The 20,223-nt window shown below is 36.7% G+C and overlaps 1 protein-coding gene across 1 annotated transcript in view; it reads right to left on the reverse strand.

The window, feature by feature from the left end:
- The window catches only part of rasa1a (RAS p21 protein activator (GTPase activating protein) 1a), a 97,499-nt gene that overhangs the window by 59,454 nt on the left and 17,822 nt on the right, over positions 1-20,223 (reverse strand). The window contains exons 2-6 of the mRNA XM_089130124.1: positions 5,113-5,265; positions 2,447-2,582; positions 2,192-2,262; positions 394-511; positions 268-299 (exon numbers count right to left, since the gene is read on the reverse strand). Of these exons, the coding sequence (XP_088986250.1) occupies positions 268-299; positions 394-511; positions 2,192-2,262; positions 2,447-2,582; positions 5,113-5,265 (510 nt within the window). The remainder of the gene's footprint in view (positions 1-267; positions 300-393; positions 512-2,191; positions 2,263-2,446; positions 2,583-5,112; positions 5,266-20,223) is intronic.

Here is a 20,223-nt window from a genome sequence, read left to right on the forward strand (position 1 = left end):
CATGGTTCTGAGCAATTTATTCTGGTCAATTTGGATAGGATTATATTAAACTTTTTCTGGTACACGTCGTAAATATACCATTATGACTGCAAAAAAAAAAATCCTGTTTCTCTATTGACAGCCATTCAAAAGTAACCATGTATCAAAAAAGAAAGATTAATAATATAAAATAATTAATTATACTATAGTAAGTGTTTTAATAGTGCCCATGTTTGGAGGGCTATTAAAAATGCAACAGATATATTGTTTTAGACTAAATGTACTCACATTTTTCCCTCATGCGGATCCTCTTCTCGTCCCTGTGAATACATTCAAATAAATCAATTATTTAATATGCAAATTATCAAATCTTTGTAAAGAGTATTTACAGGACAAAAGCTCAGGGACACTTACCACCTCCTCCACAAGATCATCCACGATAAGGCCCTGTTCTTCTGTCCGAACATTGGTCACCCACATCCACCCATCCTCCAGTCCATTGTGAACGATAAACATGTCTCCTTTAAGAAAACTTGAGACACAATAAAGTAGAAAATAAACAATGGAGTGAAATGACAAAATATTTATAAGGATATAAAAAGTTATTCAATCCATTCAGATAATCGTTTTTCAAAATTAGCATTTTGAAAGTAAAAGTGACAATAAAGTGACTAGCAGGAAACATCTGTTACTGACTTGCAGAAAACTTCAAAGTTACTGGAGGGTCCCTGTGGGAAGTAATACTTTTTGATATTTTTAAATTGCTGGTGGCTTAAAGTGCTCTAACTGCTATTTAAAAGGGTCTTAAATTTAGGGTGGGAATTGGTCTGTTATACAGGATTTTCCAGCTTTTCTTGCAATCTAAATTGCTTTCCTGTACAGTTACTTTTTGTAGCTTCCTGTACGTGCCACTGAACACCACAGGGGGAGATTATGTAAACCAACTGCTCAGGTGAACCATCTCAATGCTGATCCTGGAGTTGCCAAGCACTGCACATTTTGGATGTCTCTCTTATTTAACAACTGATTTCTATCACCAGCTCATTAGAGGCTCCAAGAACTGCCACGCATCCGAATATGCCTGCTTAGCATGTGAAATGAGAATCCACCCAAAGGATGAAGTCTGAAGTCTGAAGTCTGACGGACACCCTAATATTGCATAATAAGGCAAGAGGTAATTCATCTCAAGCATAAATGGTGGGAAACAGAGACAAGGCTGACATTGAAGGTCACATGGTGGATGCAGTACGTCAGAATTGTATCCATACTACATAGGATAAATAGTTGGATGGTGAAACGGATGGAGTGGTATTACTGAAGTAATCACGATTTTTCTCGTTTTTAGAGAATTATTGCACTTTCACTAAAGCACAAATCAAGAGAATGCCAAATTATATGCAGGATTTGACCTCATCTGGTTACTTGAATGATTATATTTGTCATATACATTAAGGTTTTGTTCACACTTTATTTGGATAAGTGCCACTCTAAGCCTGGTGAGCACAAAACTGGAGGACTGAGACCCCTAAAAAATGGGGTTTTCCAAACAAACTATTGCAGTTTGACTGAAATATGAATGCAAGCTGCACAACACGGACCAAAGGCATCTTGGAGAACCATAAACAGGATTTGATCACGAGATTAGACCCTAAAGAGAACAGAATGGTCAAGAATGCCAGGTTTTCCTTATCATGGGTGCCCCATTGCCCATTACAGTTCAGTACAAGCGTCTGAACCGCGTTTCCTTGCAGCAGATCTTCGTTTATGTACAACACATTTTATAAGCTCCTTGTGAGTTTTCAGCTGATAAAAAATACCATCAACAAGTGCATTTAGCCCAGTTCACAGTATTGTTTTGGAAGTTTGCTGTGAGTTCCGTCGAAAAATAAACCTGACAAAAGCAGTTTCTTAGTTGTTTTTGTTTTGTATTAGGTTCAGTCTTAAAACTGACACTGTGAATGATAAGCAAACCAGTACTAAAATGTATGAATTGAATGCATGTTTTCTTTTTGGTCTAATATCACAGAAATGCTTAATTAATTCAGAAGCAGAAATCATGATTGCAATTAAAATATGATTAATCATGCAGCCTTTGTTTCAAACATTGACATGAGTTTAAATTCCATTCCCACAAACAGGCAGGACACAGTTAGACACTTCAGACTGGATTGTGAAATATGAGGTAGGATGACTTTTAAGAAGGTTTTTATACCTGATCTCATCGGTATCTGGCACTTTGGTGTATGGAAGTATGGCCCTCACTCTTCGCCTGTCCTCCACTGGCTGGAAGGAGAATAAGAGGTTTTAGCAACACCACAAGGGACAATTCTGATAATCATAATGCTATGATTATCTGAAAGAGTAACAAAATCCAATCCTGCTTCTTGATCTACAACCTTAGATACAGCAACAAATAAGTGAAAAAAAAAACTTGTAGTCATTCGAGAGTCAGAAGTTCTGATCGTACCTCTGGGGGAGCCACTGGAGACGACAGTTTTTCCCCTTTGAGTAGGCAAGACACATAGCTGTAGTAACCAATGAGGTCTGACAGGGACGAGAAGCGTCGTCCACCGATGTAGTAATCTCCACACATCGCAATGATCCTGAACACACACACACAAAGAAGAAAAGTGTTTTGCCTTACTTCATTAAAATGATTCATTCCAAATACATTTAACAGCAAAGCACTTGCAGTTGTGTAGACGTATGCAACTAGAAGCATGCATCATGGGGATAAGATACATTTTACTACAAGACGTGTGTTCGTTTGTTTATTGCTTGTTTCTTTATGTGAAAAAAAAACAAAAACACTTAACTTTTCAGAATGCCGCAAACACACTGGAGGTCATGTGACAAGAACCAGCTTCACCCTTTCCGTAACAACACTAAAAGCTTAGCCAAAAGGCACGGACATCAGATGATCGCTGTACAGTGCAGGGTGTTTTCTTATCTTTCTTATAAATATATCTAGTAGCGGAGCTCATGCAAGGGCTAGAAATCCATTTATCCATTGCTGAAATCTGCAAATCTCTTATGCAGGTAAAAACCAACTATCTATTTTCTCGACTTCAAAATGTTGTAAAATTATAAAGACTTATGTTGGTGTTGGGTGTACACAATTACCTTTTTTTTTTTGGGGGGGGGGGGGGGGGTGTAATATGATTACATTACACTAGTGTGAATGACCCTTCATTGGCTTCCTGTCTGTTATAGAACTGATTTTAAAGCTGCAGTCCACAGTTTTTCCTCTTTGTCGCCATCTCTGTTTGAAATCTGCAATTGCAGTCATTTGTGGAAATGATCAACTTTACGCGAGTTGTGCTTCGACTCCACACAGCGCAGATGAATCCAATGTTAGAGGAGAAAGTGCAGCTGTCAATATTCACAGATTATTCTTTTTGGAAGTATGACCTATATAATAATTTTCACTGGAAAATGTCCCCTGAACAAGTAAAGAAACATCCACTTTTGTTCTGGTTCTGACACTGCAGTAAATCGTGCTGATTAAATCTAAAAATCGCTTTTCATATCACGCAAAACCGTGCAAATTATAGTTTATTATCTCAAATTGATAATGTTAACAACATCAGCATTGTGTGACTACATGTAATGTTCTTCCGATATGTATCCTTGTTTTCGTATGTGTCTGGTTGAAGTCTCTTTTTTAGTAAGCCAATCCGAAGTTCGAAGTCTTTTGCATTTTACAGCGGGTGAGTCTTTAGTAATCACTGGTGATTGTCATTTGAACCTTTCTGGATCCGCCATCAAACTTATTAGTTAAGTTTAATTATATCAAGTACAATGAGAAAAATCTCCACCTTCAGCATCCTCACACGCAATATAGCCTACTAGCCGAGACTCTTTATGTGTACAGACGTGGCGTAATGAGGCAAAGACATGCTTGAATCTCCTGCGGAAATCCACCAGAAACACTGGAATTAAAAACATTATTACAAGCTTACCGCTTTGAATTGAGCTATGGCAAGAAGATAGTTTTGAACACTGGCTGGTTATGTATTTTCTCAAAAATGTATTTTGGATCATTTTAAACCCAAAAAAGATACGGACTGCAGCTTTAGGATTATTTCACTTGCTTTGACTGGACTGCCACTTACTTATCTGTTAAGACTTTTGTCCATTCGAGATGCCTCAGATGTTCTGATCATAGGCTATTGACCGTTCCTAGGGCAAGACTAAAATTGACAGGGGATTGGGCTTTTTTCAATTATTGCCCCTAAACTGTGGAATAATAGCCTTCCAATGTGACAGAACTGCTCAAAAACATTCTAATTTGTAATCGAAACTAATAACTCATTTGTTTTCCTTGGCTTTTAATGCATTTTAGAGATTTATATAATCTCTTTTTTATGCTGTTAAATATGTATCAATGTAAAGAACTTTCTTTGGTCAACTTGAAGTTGCTTTAAACTGTGCTCTAGAAATACATTTGACATTGCCAAATGATTAAATGTATATACTACCATCCCAAAGTTTGGGGTCATCAAGGTATTATTTCTCTCTTTTTTGTAAAGAAATTAACACTTTTGTTCAGCAAGATGTATTAAATTGATCAAAAGTGACAGTAAATACATTTATAATACATTTATAATGTTACAAAAGATTTATTTTTCAAATTAACACTTCTTTCTATTCACCAAAGAATCCTGACAAGTTGTATCAAATTTCCCCATAAATATTAAGCAGCATAATTGTTTACAACATTGATACCAATAAGAAATGTTTCTGAAGCACAAAATCAGCATATTAGAATGATTTCTGAAGGATCATGTGACACTGAAGACTGTTCTGGTTAGTTGCTTTACTGCTTTACAAGTCTCTGTAATAGTCTGGTCTAAAAATATGCTTCAGTGCCACCATCCATGCAAGTCTAAGGGTTTTGTGGGCTGTATTATTGTTTAAAATTCTGATCATTTAGAAAAGTAAAAGGACCTGTTCACGTGATTTGAGGCATCAGTCATATAAATAGTATACAGTGCAGGACAATGTACGTTTAAATAGTTAACAATGACTATTGTACAACAATTGTCTGCTTGAGGGGACACCAAATTTTGTGAAATGCAATGGGGTTTGTGCGCATCAGTGAAACAGTATGATCCAGTCAGCACTGCTCACCTGAAGTGATTGACCACATTGGTCACGCTGAGAAAGGACAGTACGAAGGAGCCAGGCCGGCGGTCGCTTTCCCTGATGAGGTAGCTGCCCGGTGTCCGAGCCTGACGCAATCGCTCTTCTGCAATGGTTCTGTCCAACATTCCATGGTACCATCTGAAAGCAAGCAAGAACAGATCAAGAAGTTAGTCAGCAATAAATCAGATTTAAGTGTCTTCCAACAGCATTAGCATTAATGCAACCCTGAATGTAAATGCTGAAGTAGGTTTTTATAGGCTCTTTTTGGCATCCTGACATAAGCCTATATTTAGTTGATCTTATTTCAAATTACCTTGCAGATTTTTGAAAAAACCTTTGCTATAATGCAATAGCTCTGTAAAACGAGACTTGCAGAGATTGCATTGGATTTTTGGGAGTTTTTAAACAAGACATGCATGCAAGCCACCCTCTCACTCCACAGAACTGTGACAGGGCTCCTCCGGCTGCAGATTTTTTATTTTTTTTCTCTTGAGAAAACTCATGCGGAAATATTGAAAGTGAAATCTTGCTCTAAAAAGGTGCCTTAGCACAGCGAGAAATTTTAAAAAGGTTTTACTGCAGAGCCTCAGCCATTAAAAACATGAAGGTCTCTAAATTAAACAGTAGCTTTTCTAACAACACTGGTTAATTTTTAAGCGATTTTAGATCCCTGGAGAAAAAAAAAAGAAAAAAAAAAACATTGTGTCTGATTTTAGTGTTTTGCAACAGGGGGTTCAAGATTAAAAAAAAAAAAAAAAAGAGTAAAAGACAAAGCTGATGTATATTTAACCCTACAAATATACAATCGTATATTGTGTCATGTTTACATTGATAGAGTAAGACTTTTTCCTCAACTAGCTCTAAATTAATCCCATACCTTAGCTTACCGTCATCTTCAGAGGAGGAAGTTACTCATCTGCATAATCAAGCCGAGAGATATCACAATCGTGCATTTGCACTAGATTTAGTATTTGTTCAAAGGTTACATGCAATTTGTTGGATGGTTTGTGTTTACTTGTGAAATAGCCTATTATCTAGGCTCATTTATTTATATTTGTAAAACACAATATTGGTTATTCCACTGCATTTTCGCTCAAATTTACCATTGTTTTTGCAAATTGCTTTCTGTTTGTTTGCGAGTCGGGTTTTCCTTTGCAAAGCAGATCGAGTTTGTTTGCCAGATGCTTGATTTGTTTGTTTAATATTGGCACATAATTCGCAGCATAAAAATGTTACATCTTTAGAGGAATTGTTCACAAAAAAATAATAATAAAATCATGTCAGTATCTCCTTCAAGTTCTTCCAAACCTGTATGAATTTCTCTCTTCCACTGAACACAAAAGATGATATTTTGAAGAATGTTGGTAACCAAACAGTTGATGGGCCTCACTGATTTCCATAGTATATTTTCCGCATATCATTTGGTAGTCAGTGGGCAAACTGAACTATCCCTTTAAATATAGTGAAAAGCAACTCATGTAAAAATGTTTGTCCACTCCTGAAATAAATAATTTTCATCTGGTTTAAACGTCAAAATGTCCTTACAAAAACAAGCCAAGCAGAAGTCTCCAAATCTAATTATGATTTTGCATTTTCAGTCTTGTTTAGGGTATAAGACTATATATGTAATCTAACTCGTAAGTTTTTTTTCTCTCTCCATAGAACACTCTTTAAAATAGAATAAAGATCAAAAACTTCTAAAATTGTGAAAAACTACACAGTATGCATGTATACCATGTACCGTGTGTAGACTCACTCTAGCCCCACAGTTAATTTAATTCATCTGCAGAAGAACAGCAGGACAATTAGCACTGCGAACAAAATACAAAATCAATTAATCAGCACATGTGTGTGTTGTTGATGTGGTGAAGGGGAAGTAATGGTAGGTGAATGGAGGAGGTGACAGATGAGAGCGAGACACAGGAACAACTGTCTTACCCATGTTAAAATGTCACACTGACTGCAGTCTGCATATAACATCATGTGGGCATGCAGCCCTCCCACACTCAAACACGTATTGTGTTAATGGGGAAGCAATGCACCAGTGAGTTTCATTTGTGTTGAATGTCAGTTTTCGGTGTACAAGAGTTTTTAACGGTTTTTAAAAGTGTTGCTCTGTGTACAAGAGATGCTGCAGTTCAAATGTTCACATTTCTATGGCACATTCATGGTGGTGTCACCAAGGCAACTGGATAGGTTTCTGGTGGTTTCAACATTTTTTTTTTGTAGAACTTCTTTCAGCTTGAGCGCAGTGGCTTAGCGGAACACAATTTCTATCGAAATTAATCAAGACTCAGATTTCAGCGTTTCATTGGAATGTAATGAACAGTATGTGTGACGATCCTAAAAATGTAACACTTAATCTAGACTAGTCATTAATTTAAAGGCCCACTGAACTGCCTTGAAACACAAAGTGAACACCCAATGAAGCCGAAAGCCAGGGTGGGACATATTGAGCAACTCCTCCCCTTTTTTAAAATAGCCAATAGCGTTTCATTTACATCACAGCTCGGCCAAGCCACAATTGCCTGCTTATGACAACCACAATCTAATAGATTCCATTTTAGATTTAATATACGTTTACATTTATTCATTAGCTGACGCTTTTATCGAAAGCAACTTACAATATGTCAAAGGTCACACAGCTCTCGAGCAACTAGGGATTATTAAACAAAGCTGTAATCAATCATGCTGATGATGATGTGTAGTTTGTAGTCTGTTGTAGTAGTCACTGCATGACTTTGTCACTTCATGGAGTTTTTTTTTTCTTTCTGCGACTGACTAATTATAAATTAGTCGACCAAACCTCTTCTCGTCGACTAACATTTAGTCGACTATGAGGGGGCAGCTTGAAATGTGCCATTATTTAACCCTAAAACCGTATTCTGGACAAATGTGGGCAAAATAGTTTTGATTTATTTTTAAAAAATACTTTCCTTGATCTGAGCGGTACAAGACTTGGCTACTTTTCCTAAGTTTGCATCCTGAACACACACAATTTTTTTTAACTCAATTCTACAATGTTAAGTGGGTGAAAAAAAAAAATCCTTAATCTTGTGTTTGGGTCAAAAATGGTCACCCATAGAAATGAATGAGAAAAACTGTAATTTAGAGCATTCTAAAATAACCCAAAATAAGACACCAGGTGACAGCAAAGTCACTTCATCTTTAGGTTTTAGCTCTAATAACTTATTGGAATGATATTTTAATGTAGTTAAAAAAAACATAAAAATAAGCATAATTTACATAGAAAATATGGTACTTTTTGAAATAAATAAATTAAAAAACACGACCAAAATAAAAAATAAAAAAACACCATAAATGGATAGACAAAACTTTATCGAAGATAATGAAGATATAACGAAGATATAACATTTATAATAAATAGAAATTAGGATCACACTTGAGTCCTCTGTGCCCACATTTGTCCACAATTACAGGATTAAGGGCTGTAAAGTGAATACGGTTTGAGGGTTAATAGTATGTAGTTATATTTTGGCTTAACAAGCAAAGAATGAACATAAAAATGAATTAAGCAAATGTAGAAATGCTTTGAAATATGCATTTGCTTGTCTTTTTTCCTGTGCAGGAGTACGTTATGCGAGTGCTCCAAATGAACTTTGACACGTCAACACCTCTGCAGATACTCTGGTGTGCATGAACGAAAGTATAAACAAGGCAGAATTTTCATTAAAAAAATAATAATAATAATTATATGTATGTGTAGAATTATATATATATATATATATATGATGCGATCTGGGAAATCCCACCACATGGTGAAATTCGACATTTTATGCCTGGTTCAGATTAGACGATTTTTTTTGTCTGTTATGATAGTCACTGTGTCAGATTTCGCGATTTTGACTCCTAAAATCTTGTCGTGTCATGGACGAGACACATGTCAGACTATATGTTGCTTTCTGACCAGTCATCGCCTGCCGTCTTTAACGGTGCGCGTGATGTCATCGAGAAGGCGAAACTAGTAGCGAGTGACTTCCTGGATTGCTCGGCATTGCCTTTTCAGCGTGAGAAATACACGGTGTGGCGTGTGAGTGTGTGAACTGGTTGAATTGGTTGAACTGGTTGAACGGCCATTGCGTGACACTTCCCTGCTCGAAGAGGACAGTATGGGCTGTCAATCCTCCAAAGAGAACTTGAGGTAAAATATTGTTTTCTTATATTTTTTTACTTTTAATTTTAACGTTAGCACCATCGTCTCTCTTTCTTTTCGCCATTTTTGAAAGTTGTGTACGGAAAAGCTTCTGTGCTCCTATTGGTCAACCTCATACATGTGACGTAACCGTCGTGGACGACCGTTAAAAAATGAAACATGCTAGTCTTTTTGTCGCGAAGCATCGCAGACACAATGTAGGTTGTCGCCCAGTATGACACACTATACGAGATGACACACGTTTACGAATCCCCACAACACCCTACGTCAAACGGATTGTGCCAAAATCGGGCTAAAATCGTGTAATCTGAACCAGGCATTAGGTTTTGAGACCATATTAAAGCTGGGATAAAGCCCTTTCCAAATCTGTTTTTATTTCTTTTATCATTTGTCAGTAACAAAAGTTATGGTTATCTGAAATTGGCTGATCGCTATGATTTTCAGAAACAGAATTTTGAGAAAAACAGGTTTAATTAACGGTCACATCCTGCTAAAGGGACAACTGGCACTCCCTTTTTTATTGCCTTTTTTCATATCACATATTTTAGTAAAAGCTTACGAACTCAAAATTCAACCTGTGAAAACCATTTTGAAATTGGACCATTGAGAGACCATCAAACTCTTGTTCTCTTGTGCTCCGCATCACACCACACGATAACGCTGGATAAAAATAAATAAAAACTTGCGGGCTGTTGTAGTCCACTTAGGACTGGACTTTATTCTGTTATGTTGTTTATTTTGATAGGTGAACTGTCTTTGTAGTGTTACGAGAAGGAGAGCTAAACGGGAGATATTGTTTTTTGCCCCTCCGCTCCGCCTGCGTGTTCTTAAACAGTCTTTTCAGCTGGCCATTATAAATGGCTATTTTTAATATAATATGCAGTTTGAAATGTAAAATGAGCAACACACTTGGTCATGTAAACTATTGACCCATTTTATCAACCACAGTGATACAGAGTGCAGGAGTAATTTGCACACTGCAGAGCTCCTCTTCACTATACTATATATTAATTTATTGAATAGACAGGCTCTCTGAAGCAGTCATTTGAGTAAAACTGCACCATTAGCAAAAGGACAGTCCCTCATAATTCCCAGAGGCTGCCTTTTCTCTTTGCACTGGGACTGGGACTGTCTCGCAGCTTTGTACGCAATAAAAACGACATCAGCAACACAGGGTTATTAGCACACTGGATGATGTGCTCTATTAAAACGTCTGTGGTCAAATTAATCAAAAGCTCCTGAAAACACGGATGTGTGGACAAAATAAAGAGGCAATGTGTTCCACGATATTGGCCATGACGAAGATTAGATGATGTACAAGCAAACTGTATTACTTTAAAGCCCATTACACTATCACACATAGATCACAATTAATATTAACATTTTTAAATGTCGTTTTCCTAAAAATTGTTTTGTTTGGATGCCAAGTAATTAATTCAGGCATCCTTTTTTCCCAGAGAATGACATCAGACTCAGTGTAAACAGGCCTTTAGGCTAGCTAGCAACTTCCCCATTCTTCCTTCATAGCAGTAGAGTTCAGTTCCTGTGTCGACAACAAGGCCTATCGGTAAATAACCGAACCCCCTCCAGTCTGCACATCGAGATATAGACAGGCACAGCCTTCATCCTCCTGAGGAATGCCTGATCGTGTCAGTGCTTGATCACTAGCTGGTGCCTTCAATGAATAGAAACCATGAAGTCAAAATAGCTAATTACATCATAGTCTATTTTCCACTCAGGAAATTGATGCTTGCATTAAATTAGCTGACGTGTATTGTGCCAAGCCGTCCAGTGACTTGTGTAGTATACTTGCAAAAAGAGCAGGTGGAAGTGTCATATTCACTCGTGTAAGTATTAGAGTAATAGTCTACTCTACACTGATGGTGCTTAATGTAAAAGACTGATGCTTTTTTGGTTTGCCACTTGCATTTTTATGGAAAACCAAAATGGATTTTATGGTAAAAGGAAATTATGGTCGGCGTCGATAGCACAAGTGCGCAGTTGTGCTTTTCGGCGACCCGAGTTCGAGTCGCGGCTCGTGGACCTTTCCTGATGCCGATATGAAGTGTTTTTTTTTCTTCAGAAATTCTTTTTGCGTTTTAATTTTTCTGTATTTATGATTCAGAACAAATCTGTTAGCAAAAACAGGGAGTAATCACAAGATGGCATAAAACATTAACAATTACTCTTTTCAAATCTTTAAACTATAATAAAAATAAAACAACAATTATTTAGTCATGTTTAGCTTCTTCCATTTTCTAATGATTGCTCCAACAGTGGACCTTTTTTCACCAAGCTACTTGACAATTTCCCCGTAGCCCTTTCCAGCCTTGTGGAGGTGTACAATTTTGTCTCTAGTGTCTTTGGACAACTCATTGGTCTTGACTATGTTAGTAGTTGGATTCTTACTGATTGTATGGGGTGGACCGGTGTCTTTATGCAGCTAACAACCTCAAACAGGTGAATATAATTTAGGATAGTAAATGGAGTGGAGGTGGACATTTTAAAGGCAGACTAACATGTCTTTAAGGGTCAGAATTCTACATGATAGACAGGTGTTCAAATACTTCTTTGCAGCTGTATCATACAAATAAATAGTTAAAAAAAATCAAATATTGTGCTTTCTGGAATTTTATTTATTTATTTTTTTAAGATTGTCTCTCACAGTGGACATGCACCTACGATGACAATTTCAGACCCCTCCATAATTTCTAGAAGGAAGAACTTCTTAGGGTATGTACTTATTTTTCCTCACTGTATCCACCTTATTCCTGACGACCTTACTGCATTTTGAATTATGGGTGACACTTCTGGTTTGGGGAACTTCCATTCAAAAAGGCTGAAACGAATCATTTCAAATTACGAATAAAGCTGATCTGTCAGTTTGGCTGGATGAGCTGTCAATTTTCCTTCATGATTTATTTTCAGACATCAGAATAACCCTATACTTGGTATTTTAACGTGACATGTTATAAGAAGAATATCTATGGCAAGAGCTCTTTTCAGTCGCCGCTTTCTTTTCCTCATAATGATTTTTATTTTTTTCCTTTGTAATCCACTGTAAAAGTATGAAAAAGGACAACATATACGGCACATTTGTGGTCTGTTCTCCCGAATTTTATTTACGATATTGCATTAATAATTCACTGGAATGCACAAAGAATCTATTATCCTCAAATCCTCACTTCTCTTTCCAGGTTTGTTTTCACAGGTAAATGCAATTTATAATCTGTCAAAATGAAAGAAATCACTTTGATATAGCGTCATGTAATGCTGAAGTTAATGAACATTTTTAATTAAGGCTTTGTTATATGATACAGATATACTGTATATATATATATATATATATATATATATATATATATATATTTGCCTTCTACTACAGTGATATTTAACCACAGACTTTTGGAGGCTATTTATTAATTATTTTAAACTTTTAAATTTCATTTTTTAATGGTTGAAGGGTGAGTCGATTAATGTCATCTCATTGTGACACTTTTTTAACATATTGCGTTCATAATGCCAGCCTTTCACTGTTTTACAGTTTAACGGAAGTTACGCCCATAATTCGCGCAAAGCGTCATGGGGCGTATGAATAAAGTTGATATAACCGCGAGACCGACAGTTATAGTTAAACACCATTATTAGAACTCTAACTGACAAAACCTTAAAATATCTTGCAGATAAGGTTATACAGGCTACTAATATCAGTGTTGGGGAGTAAAGGAATATGTACCGTTGTTACATATTCATATACAGAATTATGAGTAGCCTAACTGTAGTCTCCACGGGACATAAAATATTAATTTTATTTAATTTTTCGAGTTCGCATTTATGAGGAAAAACCAGTTACGGACGTGATAGTTCTCCGTTCCGGATCTGACTGCTCTGAAAGCATTAAAACTTCAAGAGACAAACAAAAAGCACAAAACCTTTATTTAAAGTGAATTTCGTTTTGTATTAATTGTATCTTAATTTTAATCAACCAATTGCCTGGATTTAATAAATAAGAAGTAAATATAGCAGACGATAGATGATCACAAAACTAGGGCTGCAACTAACGATTATTTTGATAATCGATTAATCGGACGATTATTTTTTCGATTAATCGGATAAAAAAAATTATATTCCATTTTTTTGTTTATTATAACAAAATAAAACCCTAAAAACCACACTCTTTTGTGTGTTAAACAATCTACTTAATACAGACAACTTCATTATAAAGAAAAACAACAAATAAAAAAAATATATATGACCATAACCTATGACAAAAATGCTATTGTAAACTAGATTAGTGGATAACTCAGCAAAACTTAGCCTAGAAATATCACAAGTGCACAATAATTTTATAAAATCTGAACATTTAGTGAAAAAAACATTCCTTAGTGGGGAACAAATAAGAGACAATAAGTGTAGCACTAACTCTGGTAAAACGTACACATTGCTCTTTGTATTGTTGTTATACATTCATGAAAAACATCGTAAAAATCAGATGCACAACTGCTTTAAATGTAAAGCACAGCTGTTTAGTGAGGAAGCCAAATATAATAGATAGGACAGAACAAGAAAGGCTATTAATAAGCTTTCATTGCGCAAAAGTATTATGACATGATCATGAAAGAGCTGCACAAAGTGCTTATGCGCATCGCGAGCGCTGAATGATGCGCTTGAAGCAACACGGAGTCACAGGGCGGCGCGCAGCTCTTCAGTGTCTGCCGCATTAAAGTTAAAAGCACCAAGGAAAGAGAAAGACATATTGACTGTGTATTATACAGTATCTATGCAATAGTTTATTAAGCCTTTTCTTTTAACAGTTTTAAATTTCAGTTAGGCTACTGTGCACGTGAAGAACATGTTATACTGCGCCGACAACAGACACTCAGTAGAAAGTGATTAAGTTACAGCAATAAAAGTCTAGCAAGATAGAAAAACCATCATAGACCTTTATCTACGGATCAATTATAATAATAACATTGAATCATCTTGGAAAGAGTTTCATCATGTTAACTGTTGTAACTGAACGCGACGAGCTGTTTGAACACCGAATAGAAAATGACTGACAGCCGCAGTGGAGGGAAAAGCTTAGGTTAACTTGAATTTAATGACTTAAATATACATTTCTATCTCACATTATACTATAGTATGGCTTCATAAAGTATACACGATTAACGTAGGTCACCTATTTTGGTTTCAAAACGGCGAATTTACCGAAAGGTGAATGATGTTCGTGTATGCTGCATATTGATAGCGGTTTCCTGATGCCCGCAAATTAGTTCAAACTCACGGAATCAAGAGCGCGCATGCGAGACAGAAGATAATGTGCTCCAAACCGTCCGTGTTGCGCGCGCGAGACAGGGTAGAGCGGCGAGGGAGAGACCGCATGTGTGCCTCATGAAGCGCATGTAAGAAGCGCATGTTCCATGTAAACAATCCCCGTGACGTAATCAGACCAACTAATCGATAATGACATTCGTTGACAACGATTTTCATAATCGATTATAATCGATTTTATCGATTAGTTGTTGCAGCCCTACACAAAACATATCAACTCAAATGCAATCCGTATAATGTGCATTACTCTCTGTGTGACACAATCTGACACATTCACTACTGCGAAGATCGCGAACTTCATCTTTGGCCGACACTGACAAAGAAAACATTTGTTTATTAATAAACAATTAAAATATCTCCTTGCTATATTTTACATATTCATAATCATTACATTTGCCAGTTCTTTGAGACAGCTTTTAGGTTCTTTATTGGCAGCGCCACCCTTACATGTTACATGAACACGTGCATCACTGCACCCACCAAAATAGGCCCGTTTTTTCTTGTAAAGGATTTGTTTACTGTGTGTGATTCATTTAATGGAAAACACATTCACTGCTAGTTGTCTTGCTGTTAATTTTAAATAAACGTAGAGCAAGTAGCTAATCAGTGTCAGCTCCTTAATTCAAACCAAGTTGTCCAATAATTGACGAATTCGCAACACCCCGCCCCCTCCCCAGATGATGTTTGTTACGAACAGTCACATTTGACTCACTTCATAATTAATTGTGAAACCGGCACACCCCTAGAAACATCCTCACTCGCAATACTAGCCGAGACTCCTTCTTTATGTTTACAGCTGTGACATAATGACGCAAAGACATGCTCAAATTTCCTGCGGATATCCACCAGTACCACTGAAATTAACAACATTACAACAAGCTTACCGTTTTGAATCGAGCTGAGGCAAGCAGATAGTATTGAACACTGGCTGGTTATGTACTTGCTCTATATATTTTGGATAATTTTAACCCAAAAATGTTACAGACCGCAGCTTTAAACCAAACTCACAGGCTGCCGTAAAGATGTTTTCTGTCTATATATATATGACGTGACAACAGTTGTTATCAAATAAAATGGTGAAATGCTCATGCAGTGAACTCTGAGAGAAGCTCTGGAGATTAAGTTGACATTGACTGTCCTCTTATAGTGAGATGGCAGATGCTGAAAACAGTATAAACACAACAACTGATGCTTCACCTTTCATAGGTTTAAAATCTCAATAATGGTTAGACTGTTGTGTAATAAGTCGCGTATTTTTCAGTCCAGTACTTTCAGTAAATTAAGAGCATCTTCAGTGCATACAGATAAACATCTCAGAAGATCTGCAAACATATTTGCACTTGAGATGACTGAAGCAAAAATACATCAAGCATGACTGCAAAAGGTGTTTGCCTCAGACTCGATTCACACAGAAGCAGGGGAAAAGGAAGTGAGTTGAGACAAGGGAAAGGTGGCACTTTCTTAATAACACTCAAACCACTCGCACACCTTGCCCCTTTTTGTGCCTTGCTGTAATGGAAATCAACTGATATGTGCAGCACGGTGGACAAAAATAAATGGTTACAACTACAGTAGCATGTCATCAGCAACTTCATTCACAGCCTTGACACAGCAGAGCTCTGATCCATAAATAGGAGTGTAAAATATGCACCGACTAGTTAACCATGTGATCGTTAACCCATAAAGATGACATTATAATGACACTTCACAAGAAAAGTGGCACTTCACACGTGAAGTGAAAAGGCTTGTTTGACGGCAAAATGAACCCAATAAGAGAGTCAATGTTCAGCACTCAGGCACTTCAACCTCGGTCTGAAGCACAAATTTCTCTGCACTTGAATAGACAATAGTTGTACTTTTAGATCATTATAGCTTTGAATAATTTTGAATTATTCCCCAAAAATCCCATGAAAAGATCCTGACAAGATACCAGGGAAGCATGACAATATTCTGCCTGTAAGTTTCTTCTTCATAGATGGCTCAATGAAAACAGGACATGACCTTTCAGTGGTTAGTCCATGCTAACCATCAGGGAAGTAGTCAGACCTCTCAATTTACAGCACTTCATCTGGGAGGAAGCGAGGGCTTGTTGAGACTTGATTGAGGGGTCGTATTCACTCTCTTGCGCACTTTCAACACATCCGTCTCTCTTTATAGGTCTCGAGTACCTCGAAAAAACTCTAAATATGTCAAGTCATTGCTCATCAGTATTACGATGATGAAACTGCACAGCCTTACGTTAACAGTGACTTTCAAAACTGATGTCAGCTGTCATCTGAGCTCATCTTTCATTCTGTAGGAGAACACCAAAGAACTCATGATCTCAATCTGATCCCCAGAAAAATAGCATCACTCTTGTAAAAACACCCTGACAGTTTGAAACTGATGAATAAGCAAATTTGTCCTCAAATGCTTTAAAACATTTATATTGAAGAAAAAGCATCACTGATTCAACAGCTCTTACTACAAGCGCACGTAACCATCCTTAATTACAAATTCATGCATCAAACATCTGTTCACCTGAGACACTTAATTATTTCATTACTAAACACATTATTTCATGTCTAAACACATTGTTGATAGTCAAAATATATTATATAAAATGTAAGAAATATAATTCAGGTAAAAAAATAAATTTTCAGAGAACTAGGGCTGGGTGATAAAGGTTTAAAATTATCCATAAAGTTTTTGGTGAAATTCAACATCTCAATATTTATGCACTTGCTCAAATTAATTAAAAGTTTGTTGTTGTTGTTTGTTTTTTTGTTTTTCATAAAAAAAGAATTCCAGATTTATTTTATTTTTGTATTTATAGAATCCAATATTACAAAACACAGTAATAAATAGCCTAAAAATATTTTTACTGAAATAGGTCCATAGAAAATGTAAGTAATTTATTGTACAAAAATGTGTTTAATAGTGTCAATTGAACTTATTCGTATTAAAGTTAAAAAAGATGATTCAGTCAAGAGCAATGAGATTGTTTGGTTCAACTTAAATGGCACAGATGGCCAGAGATATATTAGGCTGCAGTCACTAACAATGCACTAATCTAATATACTGAAACCTGTATGCTCTTTTTTTCCTCAACTGTTTTGGTTCACTTAAGACAAACAATTGTGACGAGCATTTTGACACATAAATGTGTGTATTTGACAGTTCAAGCCCAAAAAGGTGACACTGGGTGCGTCTTCACACAGTTTGGGCGTTTTTAGTTTGATTAAAACCAACCCAGGCACAATTAATCCCCCTTAATAATATATGTTATACAACAGTTATTTCTGGTTCTAGAATTTGATTGACTGAGAGCCTTTTCAAGCTTGATCGACTCATGGCAAACAAGCAAAATACTACTGTTGTTGTGTCACGAAATGTAGTTTTTTAGGTGAGAATAGTTATACAGAACTCAAATATGTGACTCAAATATAATCATAGTAGTGCCTATTTTACAGTCTGTTTAGACACTTCAGGTCACCAGTGACCGATCAATGCTCATGTACCCGCAGAGAACAGCGTCATCTCGGCCAGTCTTTTGTGAATTTGCAGCTAGCTCTTATGTAGATGGTGATTTAATATGAGATAATTAATTTGGGGTATTTTAAAGCTGCAGTGTGCAATTTTTCCTCTTTTTCACCATCTCTATCCAAAATCTACAATTGACCTTTCTCCGGCCCCTCCCCCAAAAATCACACATCATAGCAACCGTTACTATGTGAGCAGGTCTGTCAAACATTGACTCCAAACAAGATGGTGAAGCGGTGTGCGCACTGCCAATAGATTGTATTGAGTATCCCGATAGATACCCCGATAGATTGCCTGGAGGAGTTGTGTTCTTTCCGTTTCCAAAGGCAAAAACACAGAGTGAGCGGTGCCTAAAATAGATAAAAACAGTGTGGACGGCCCCACTCCCAGTTAAATTAGTCGAACACGGTTAACTTGAGTGCAGTGTGCGTAAGACTGAGACACTTACAAGCAGAATATATCAATTTGCAGACTGATCTCATGAAGTAGCGTGTGTATGACACGCCAATTCGTATTTCCATTTTTGGCGTGCTATCAACACGCATAATCGCTTTTCAGCGTGTTTATGAATGCCGTTGACTTAACGTTATTACCGTATATATAAATAAATGACTTACCTCAACCCCGTCCCTAAACCTAACCGTCACTGGGATTAATGGCATTTATGAGTCTTCCCCTACCATCCTAGGAAAAAAAAAAGATCGCTCCCCAGACGTAGATCTACATTTTGCTTCGTTTCGCGCGGACATTTGACGGCGTGTACAGACACGCGGAATCACTCAGACGTTAATGGCGTAGACATACACGCGGATAGCTCAAAATGCGTAGAGATAACACGCCACTTGACTCGAAAGTGGCGTGTATGTTTACGCAAAAGTCATGATGTCATGTTGCAATTTCAATATATCCCTCCACTGCACGCTGTAACCCTTTGTGCCTCGATCTGGAGGATATCGCAGAGGTATTGCTCCAGAAAAGGTCACTGACACGCACGGGTATACCTCCTCCCGTCATGGCAATCTGTCGGGCTGGTCGTGTTTGATCATTTGTTTGACAGGTGTAATAACAATAACTAGGGGGCATGGCTTTTGCAAACAGTCAATTGCAGTAATTCATGGAATTATCAACTTAAGTGAGTTGTGCCTCGACACGGCACAGCGCGGATGAATCAATGTTTGAGGAGAATGTGATCTGTCAGTCACTGCGCGGGTGTGGATACTATCATTCTACTTTTTGGAAGTATGACCAACATGAGAATTTTCACTGGAATGTGTCATCTGAACAAATAACATCCACTTTTGTTCTGGTTCTGACCAACTAAGGGAAAAAATAAATGGGGGAAAATTAAGTTTCATAACTTTATATTTAGGCTATATTTCACTTAAATCCTGTACTAGAGCACTGCTTTTGTGTTTTACTTAACTGAATTATTTGTTTCTTTATTTCCTATTGTCTTTTATAATGTTGATTGTTGTTCATGAAATATTATTTTAGATAAATAATATGAAGAGTTCAGATGCAAAAGCCTCTAAGTGCCATTTGAAATTTTCTTTTAGAATGATCATTTTTATCAAGCTTGTATATTGAAGTTCAGCGATTTCACTTAAATGGCAATGATAATTACCTATTAATTGTTATTTAAGTGAAATTACTGAACTTCAATATACAAGTTTGATGAAAATCATCAGTAAAGAAGAAAATTTCAAATGGCATTTAGAGGCTTTTGCATTTGAACAATAGAAGATACAATTTGAACAATAGCATTAGAACAATATTGCATCTTCATATGCCATATTTGGCATTGAGAAAGGATCGATATGGACTTCAGTGAGTTACATTATTATGACATTAGATGGTGGAAAAGACTGTCTTTATGAGTGAGTCGGAACAAGAACTGGTTTTAGCACTGTCAAGGATAAAGACAAACATATCGCTGATTTTTTGGATATATTATAGACATCGACCTGAAGAATGAATGCAATGTCAGATGTAGGTAATACACTTGTTTATACCATCTCTCTCTCATAACACTATAATAATCCACTCTACATAATACTATAAGCTTCAAT

The sequence above is a fragment of the Pimephales promelas genome, chromosome 4 (assembly GCF_988280905.1).
Source record: "Pimephales promelas chromosome 4, fPimPro1.hap1.1, whole genome shotgun sequence".
Lineage (NCBI taxonomy): Eukaryota > Metazoa > Chordata > Actinopteri > Cypriniformes > Leuciscidae > Pimephales > Pimephales promelas.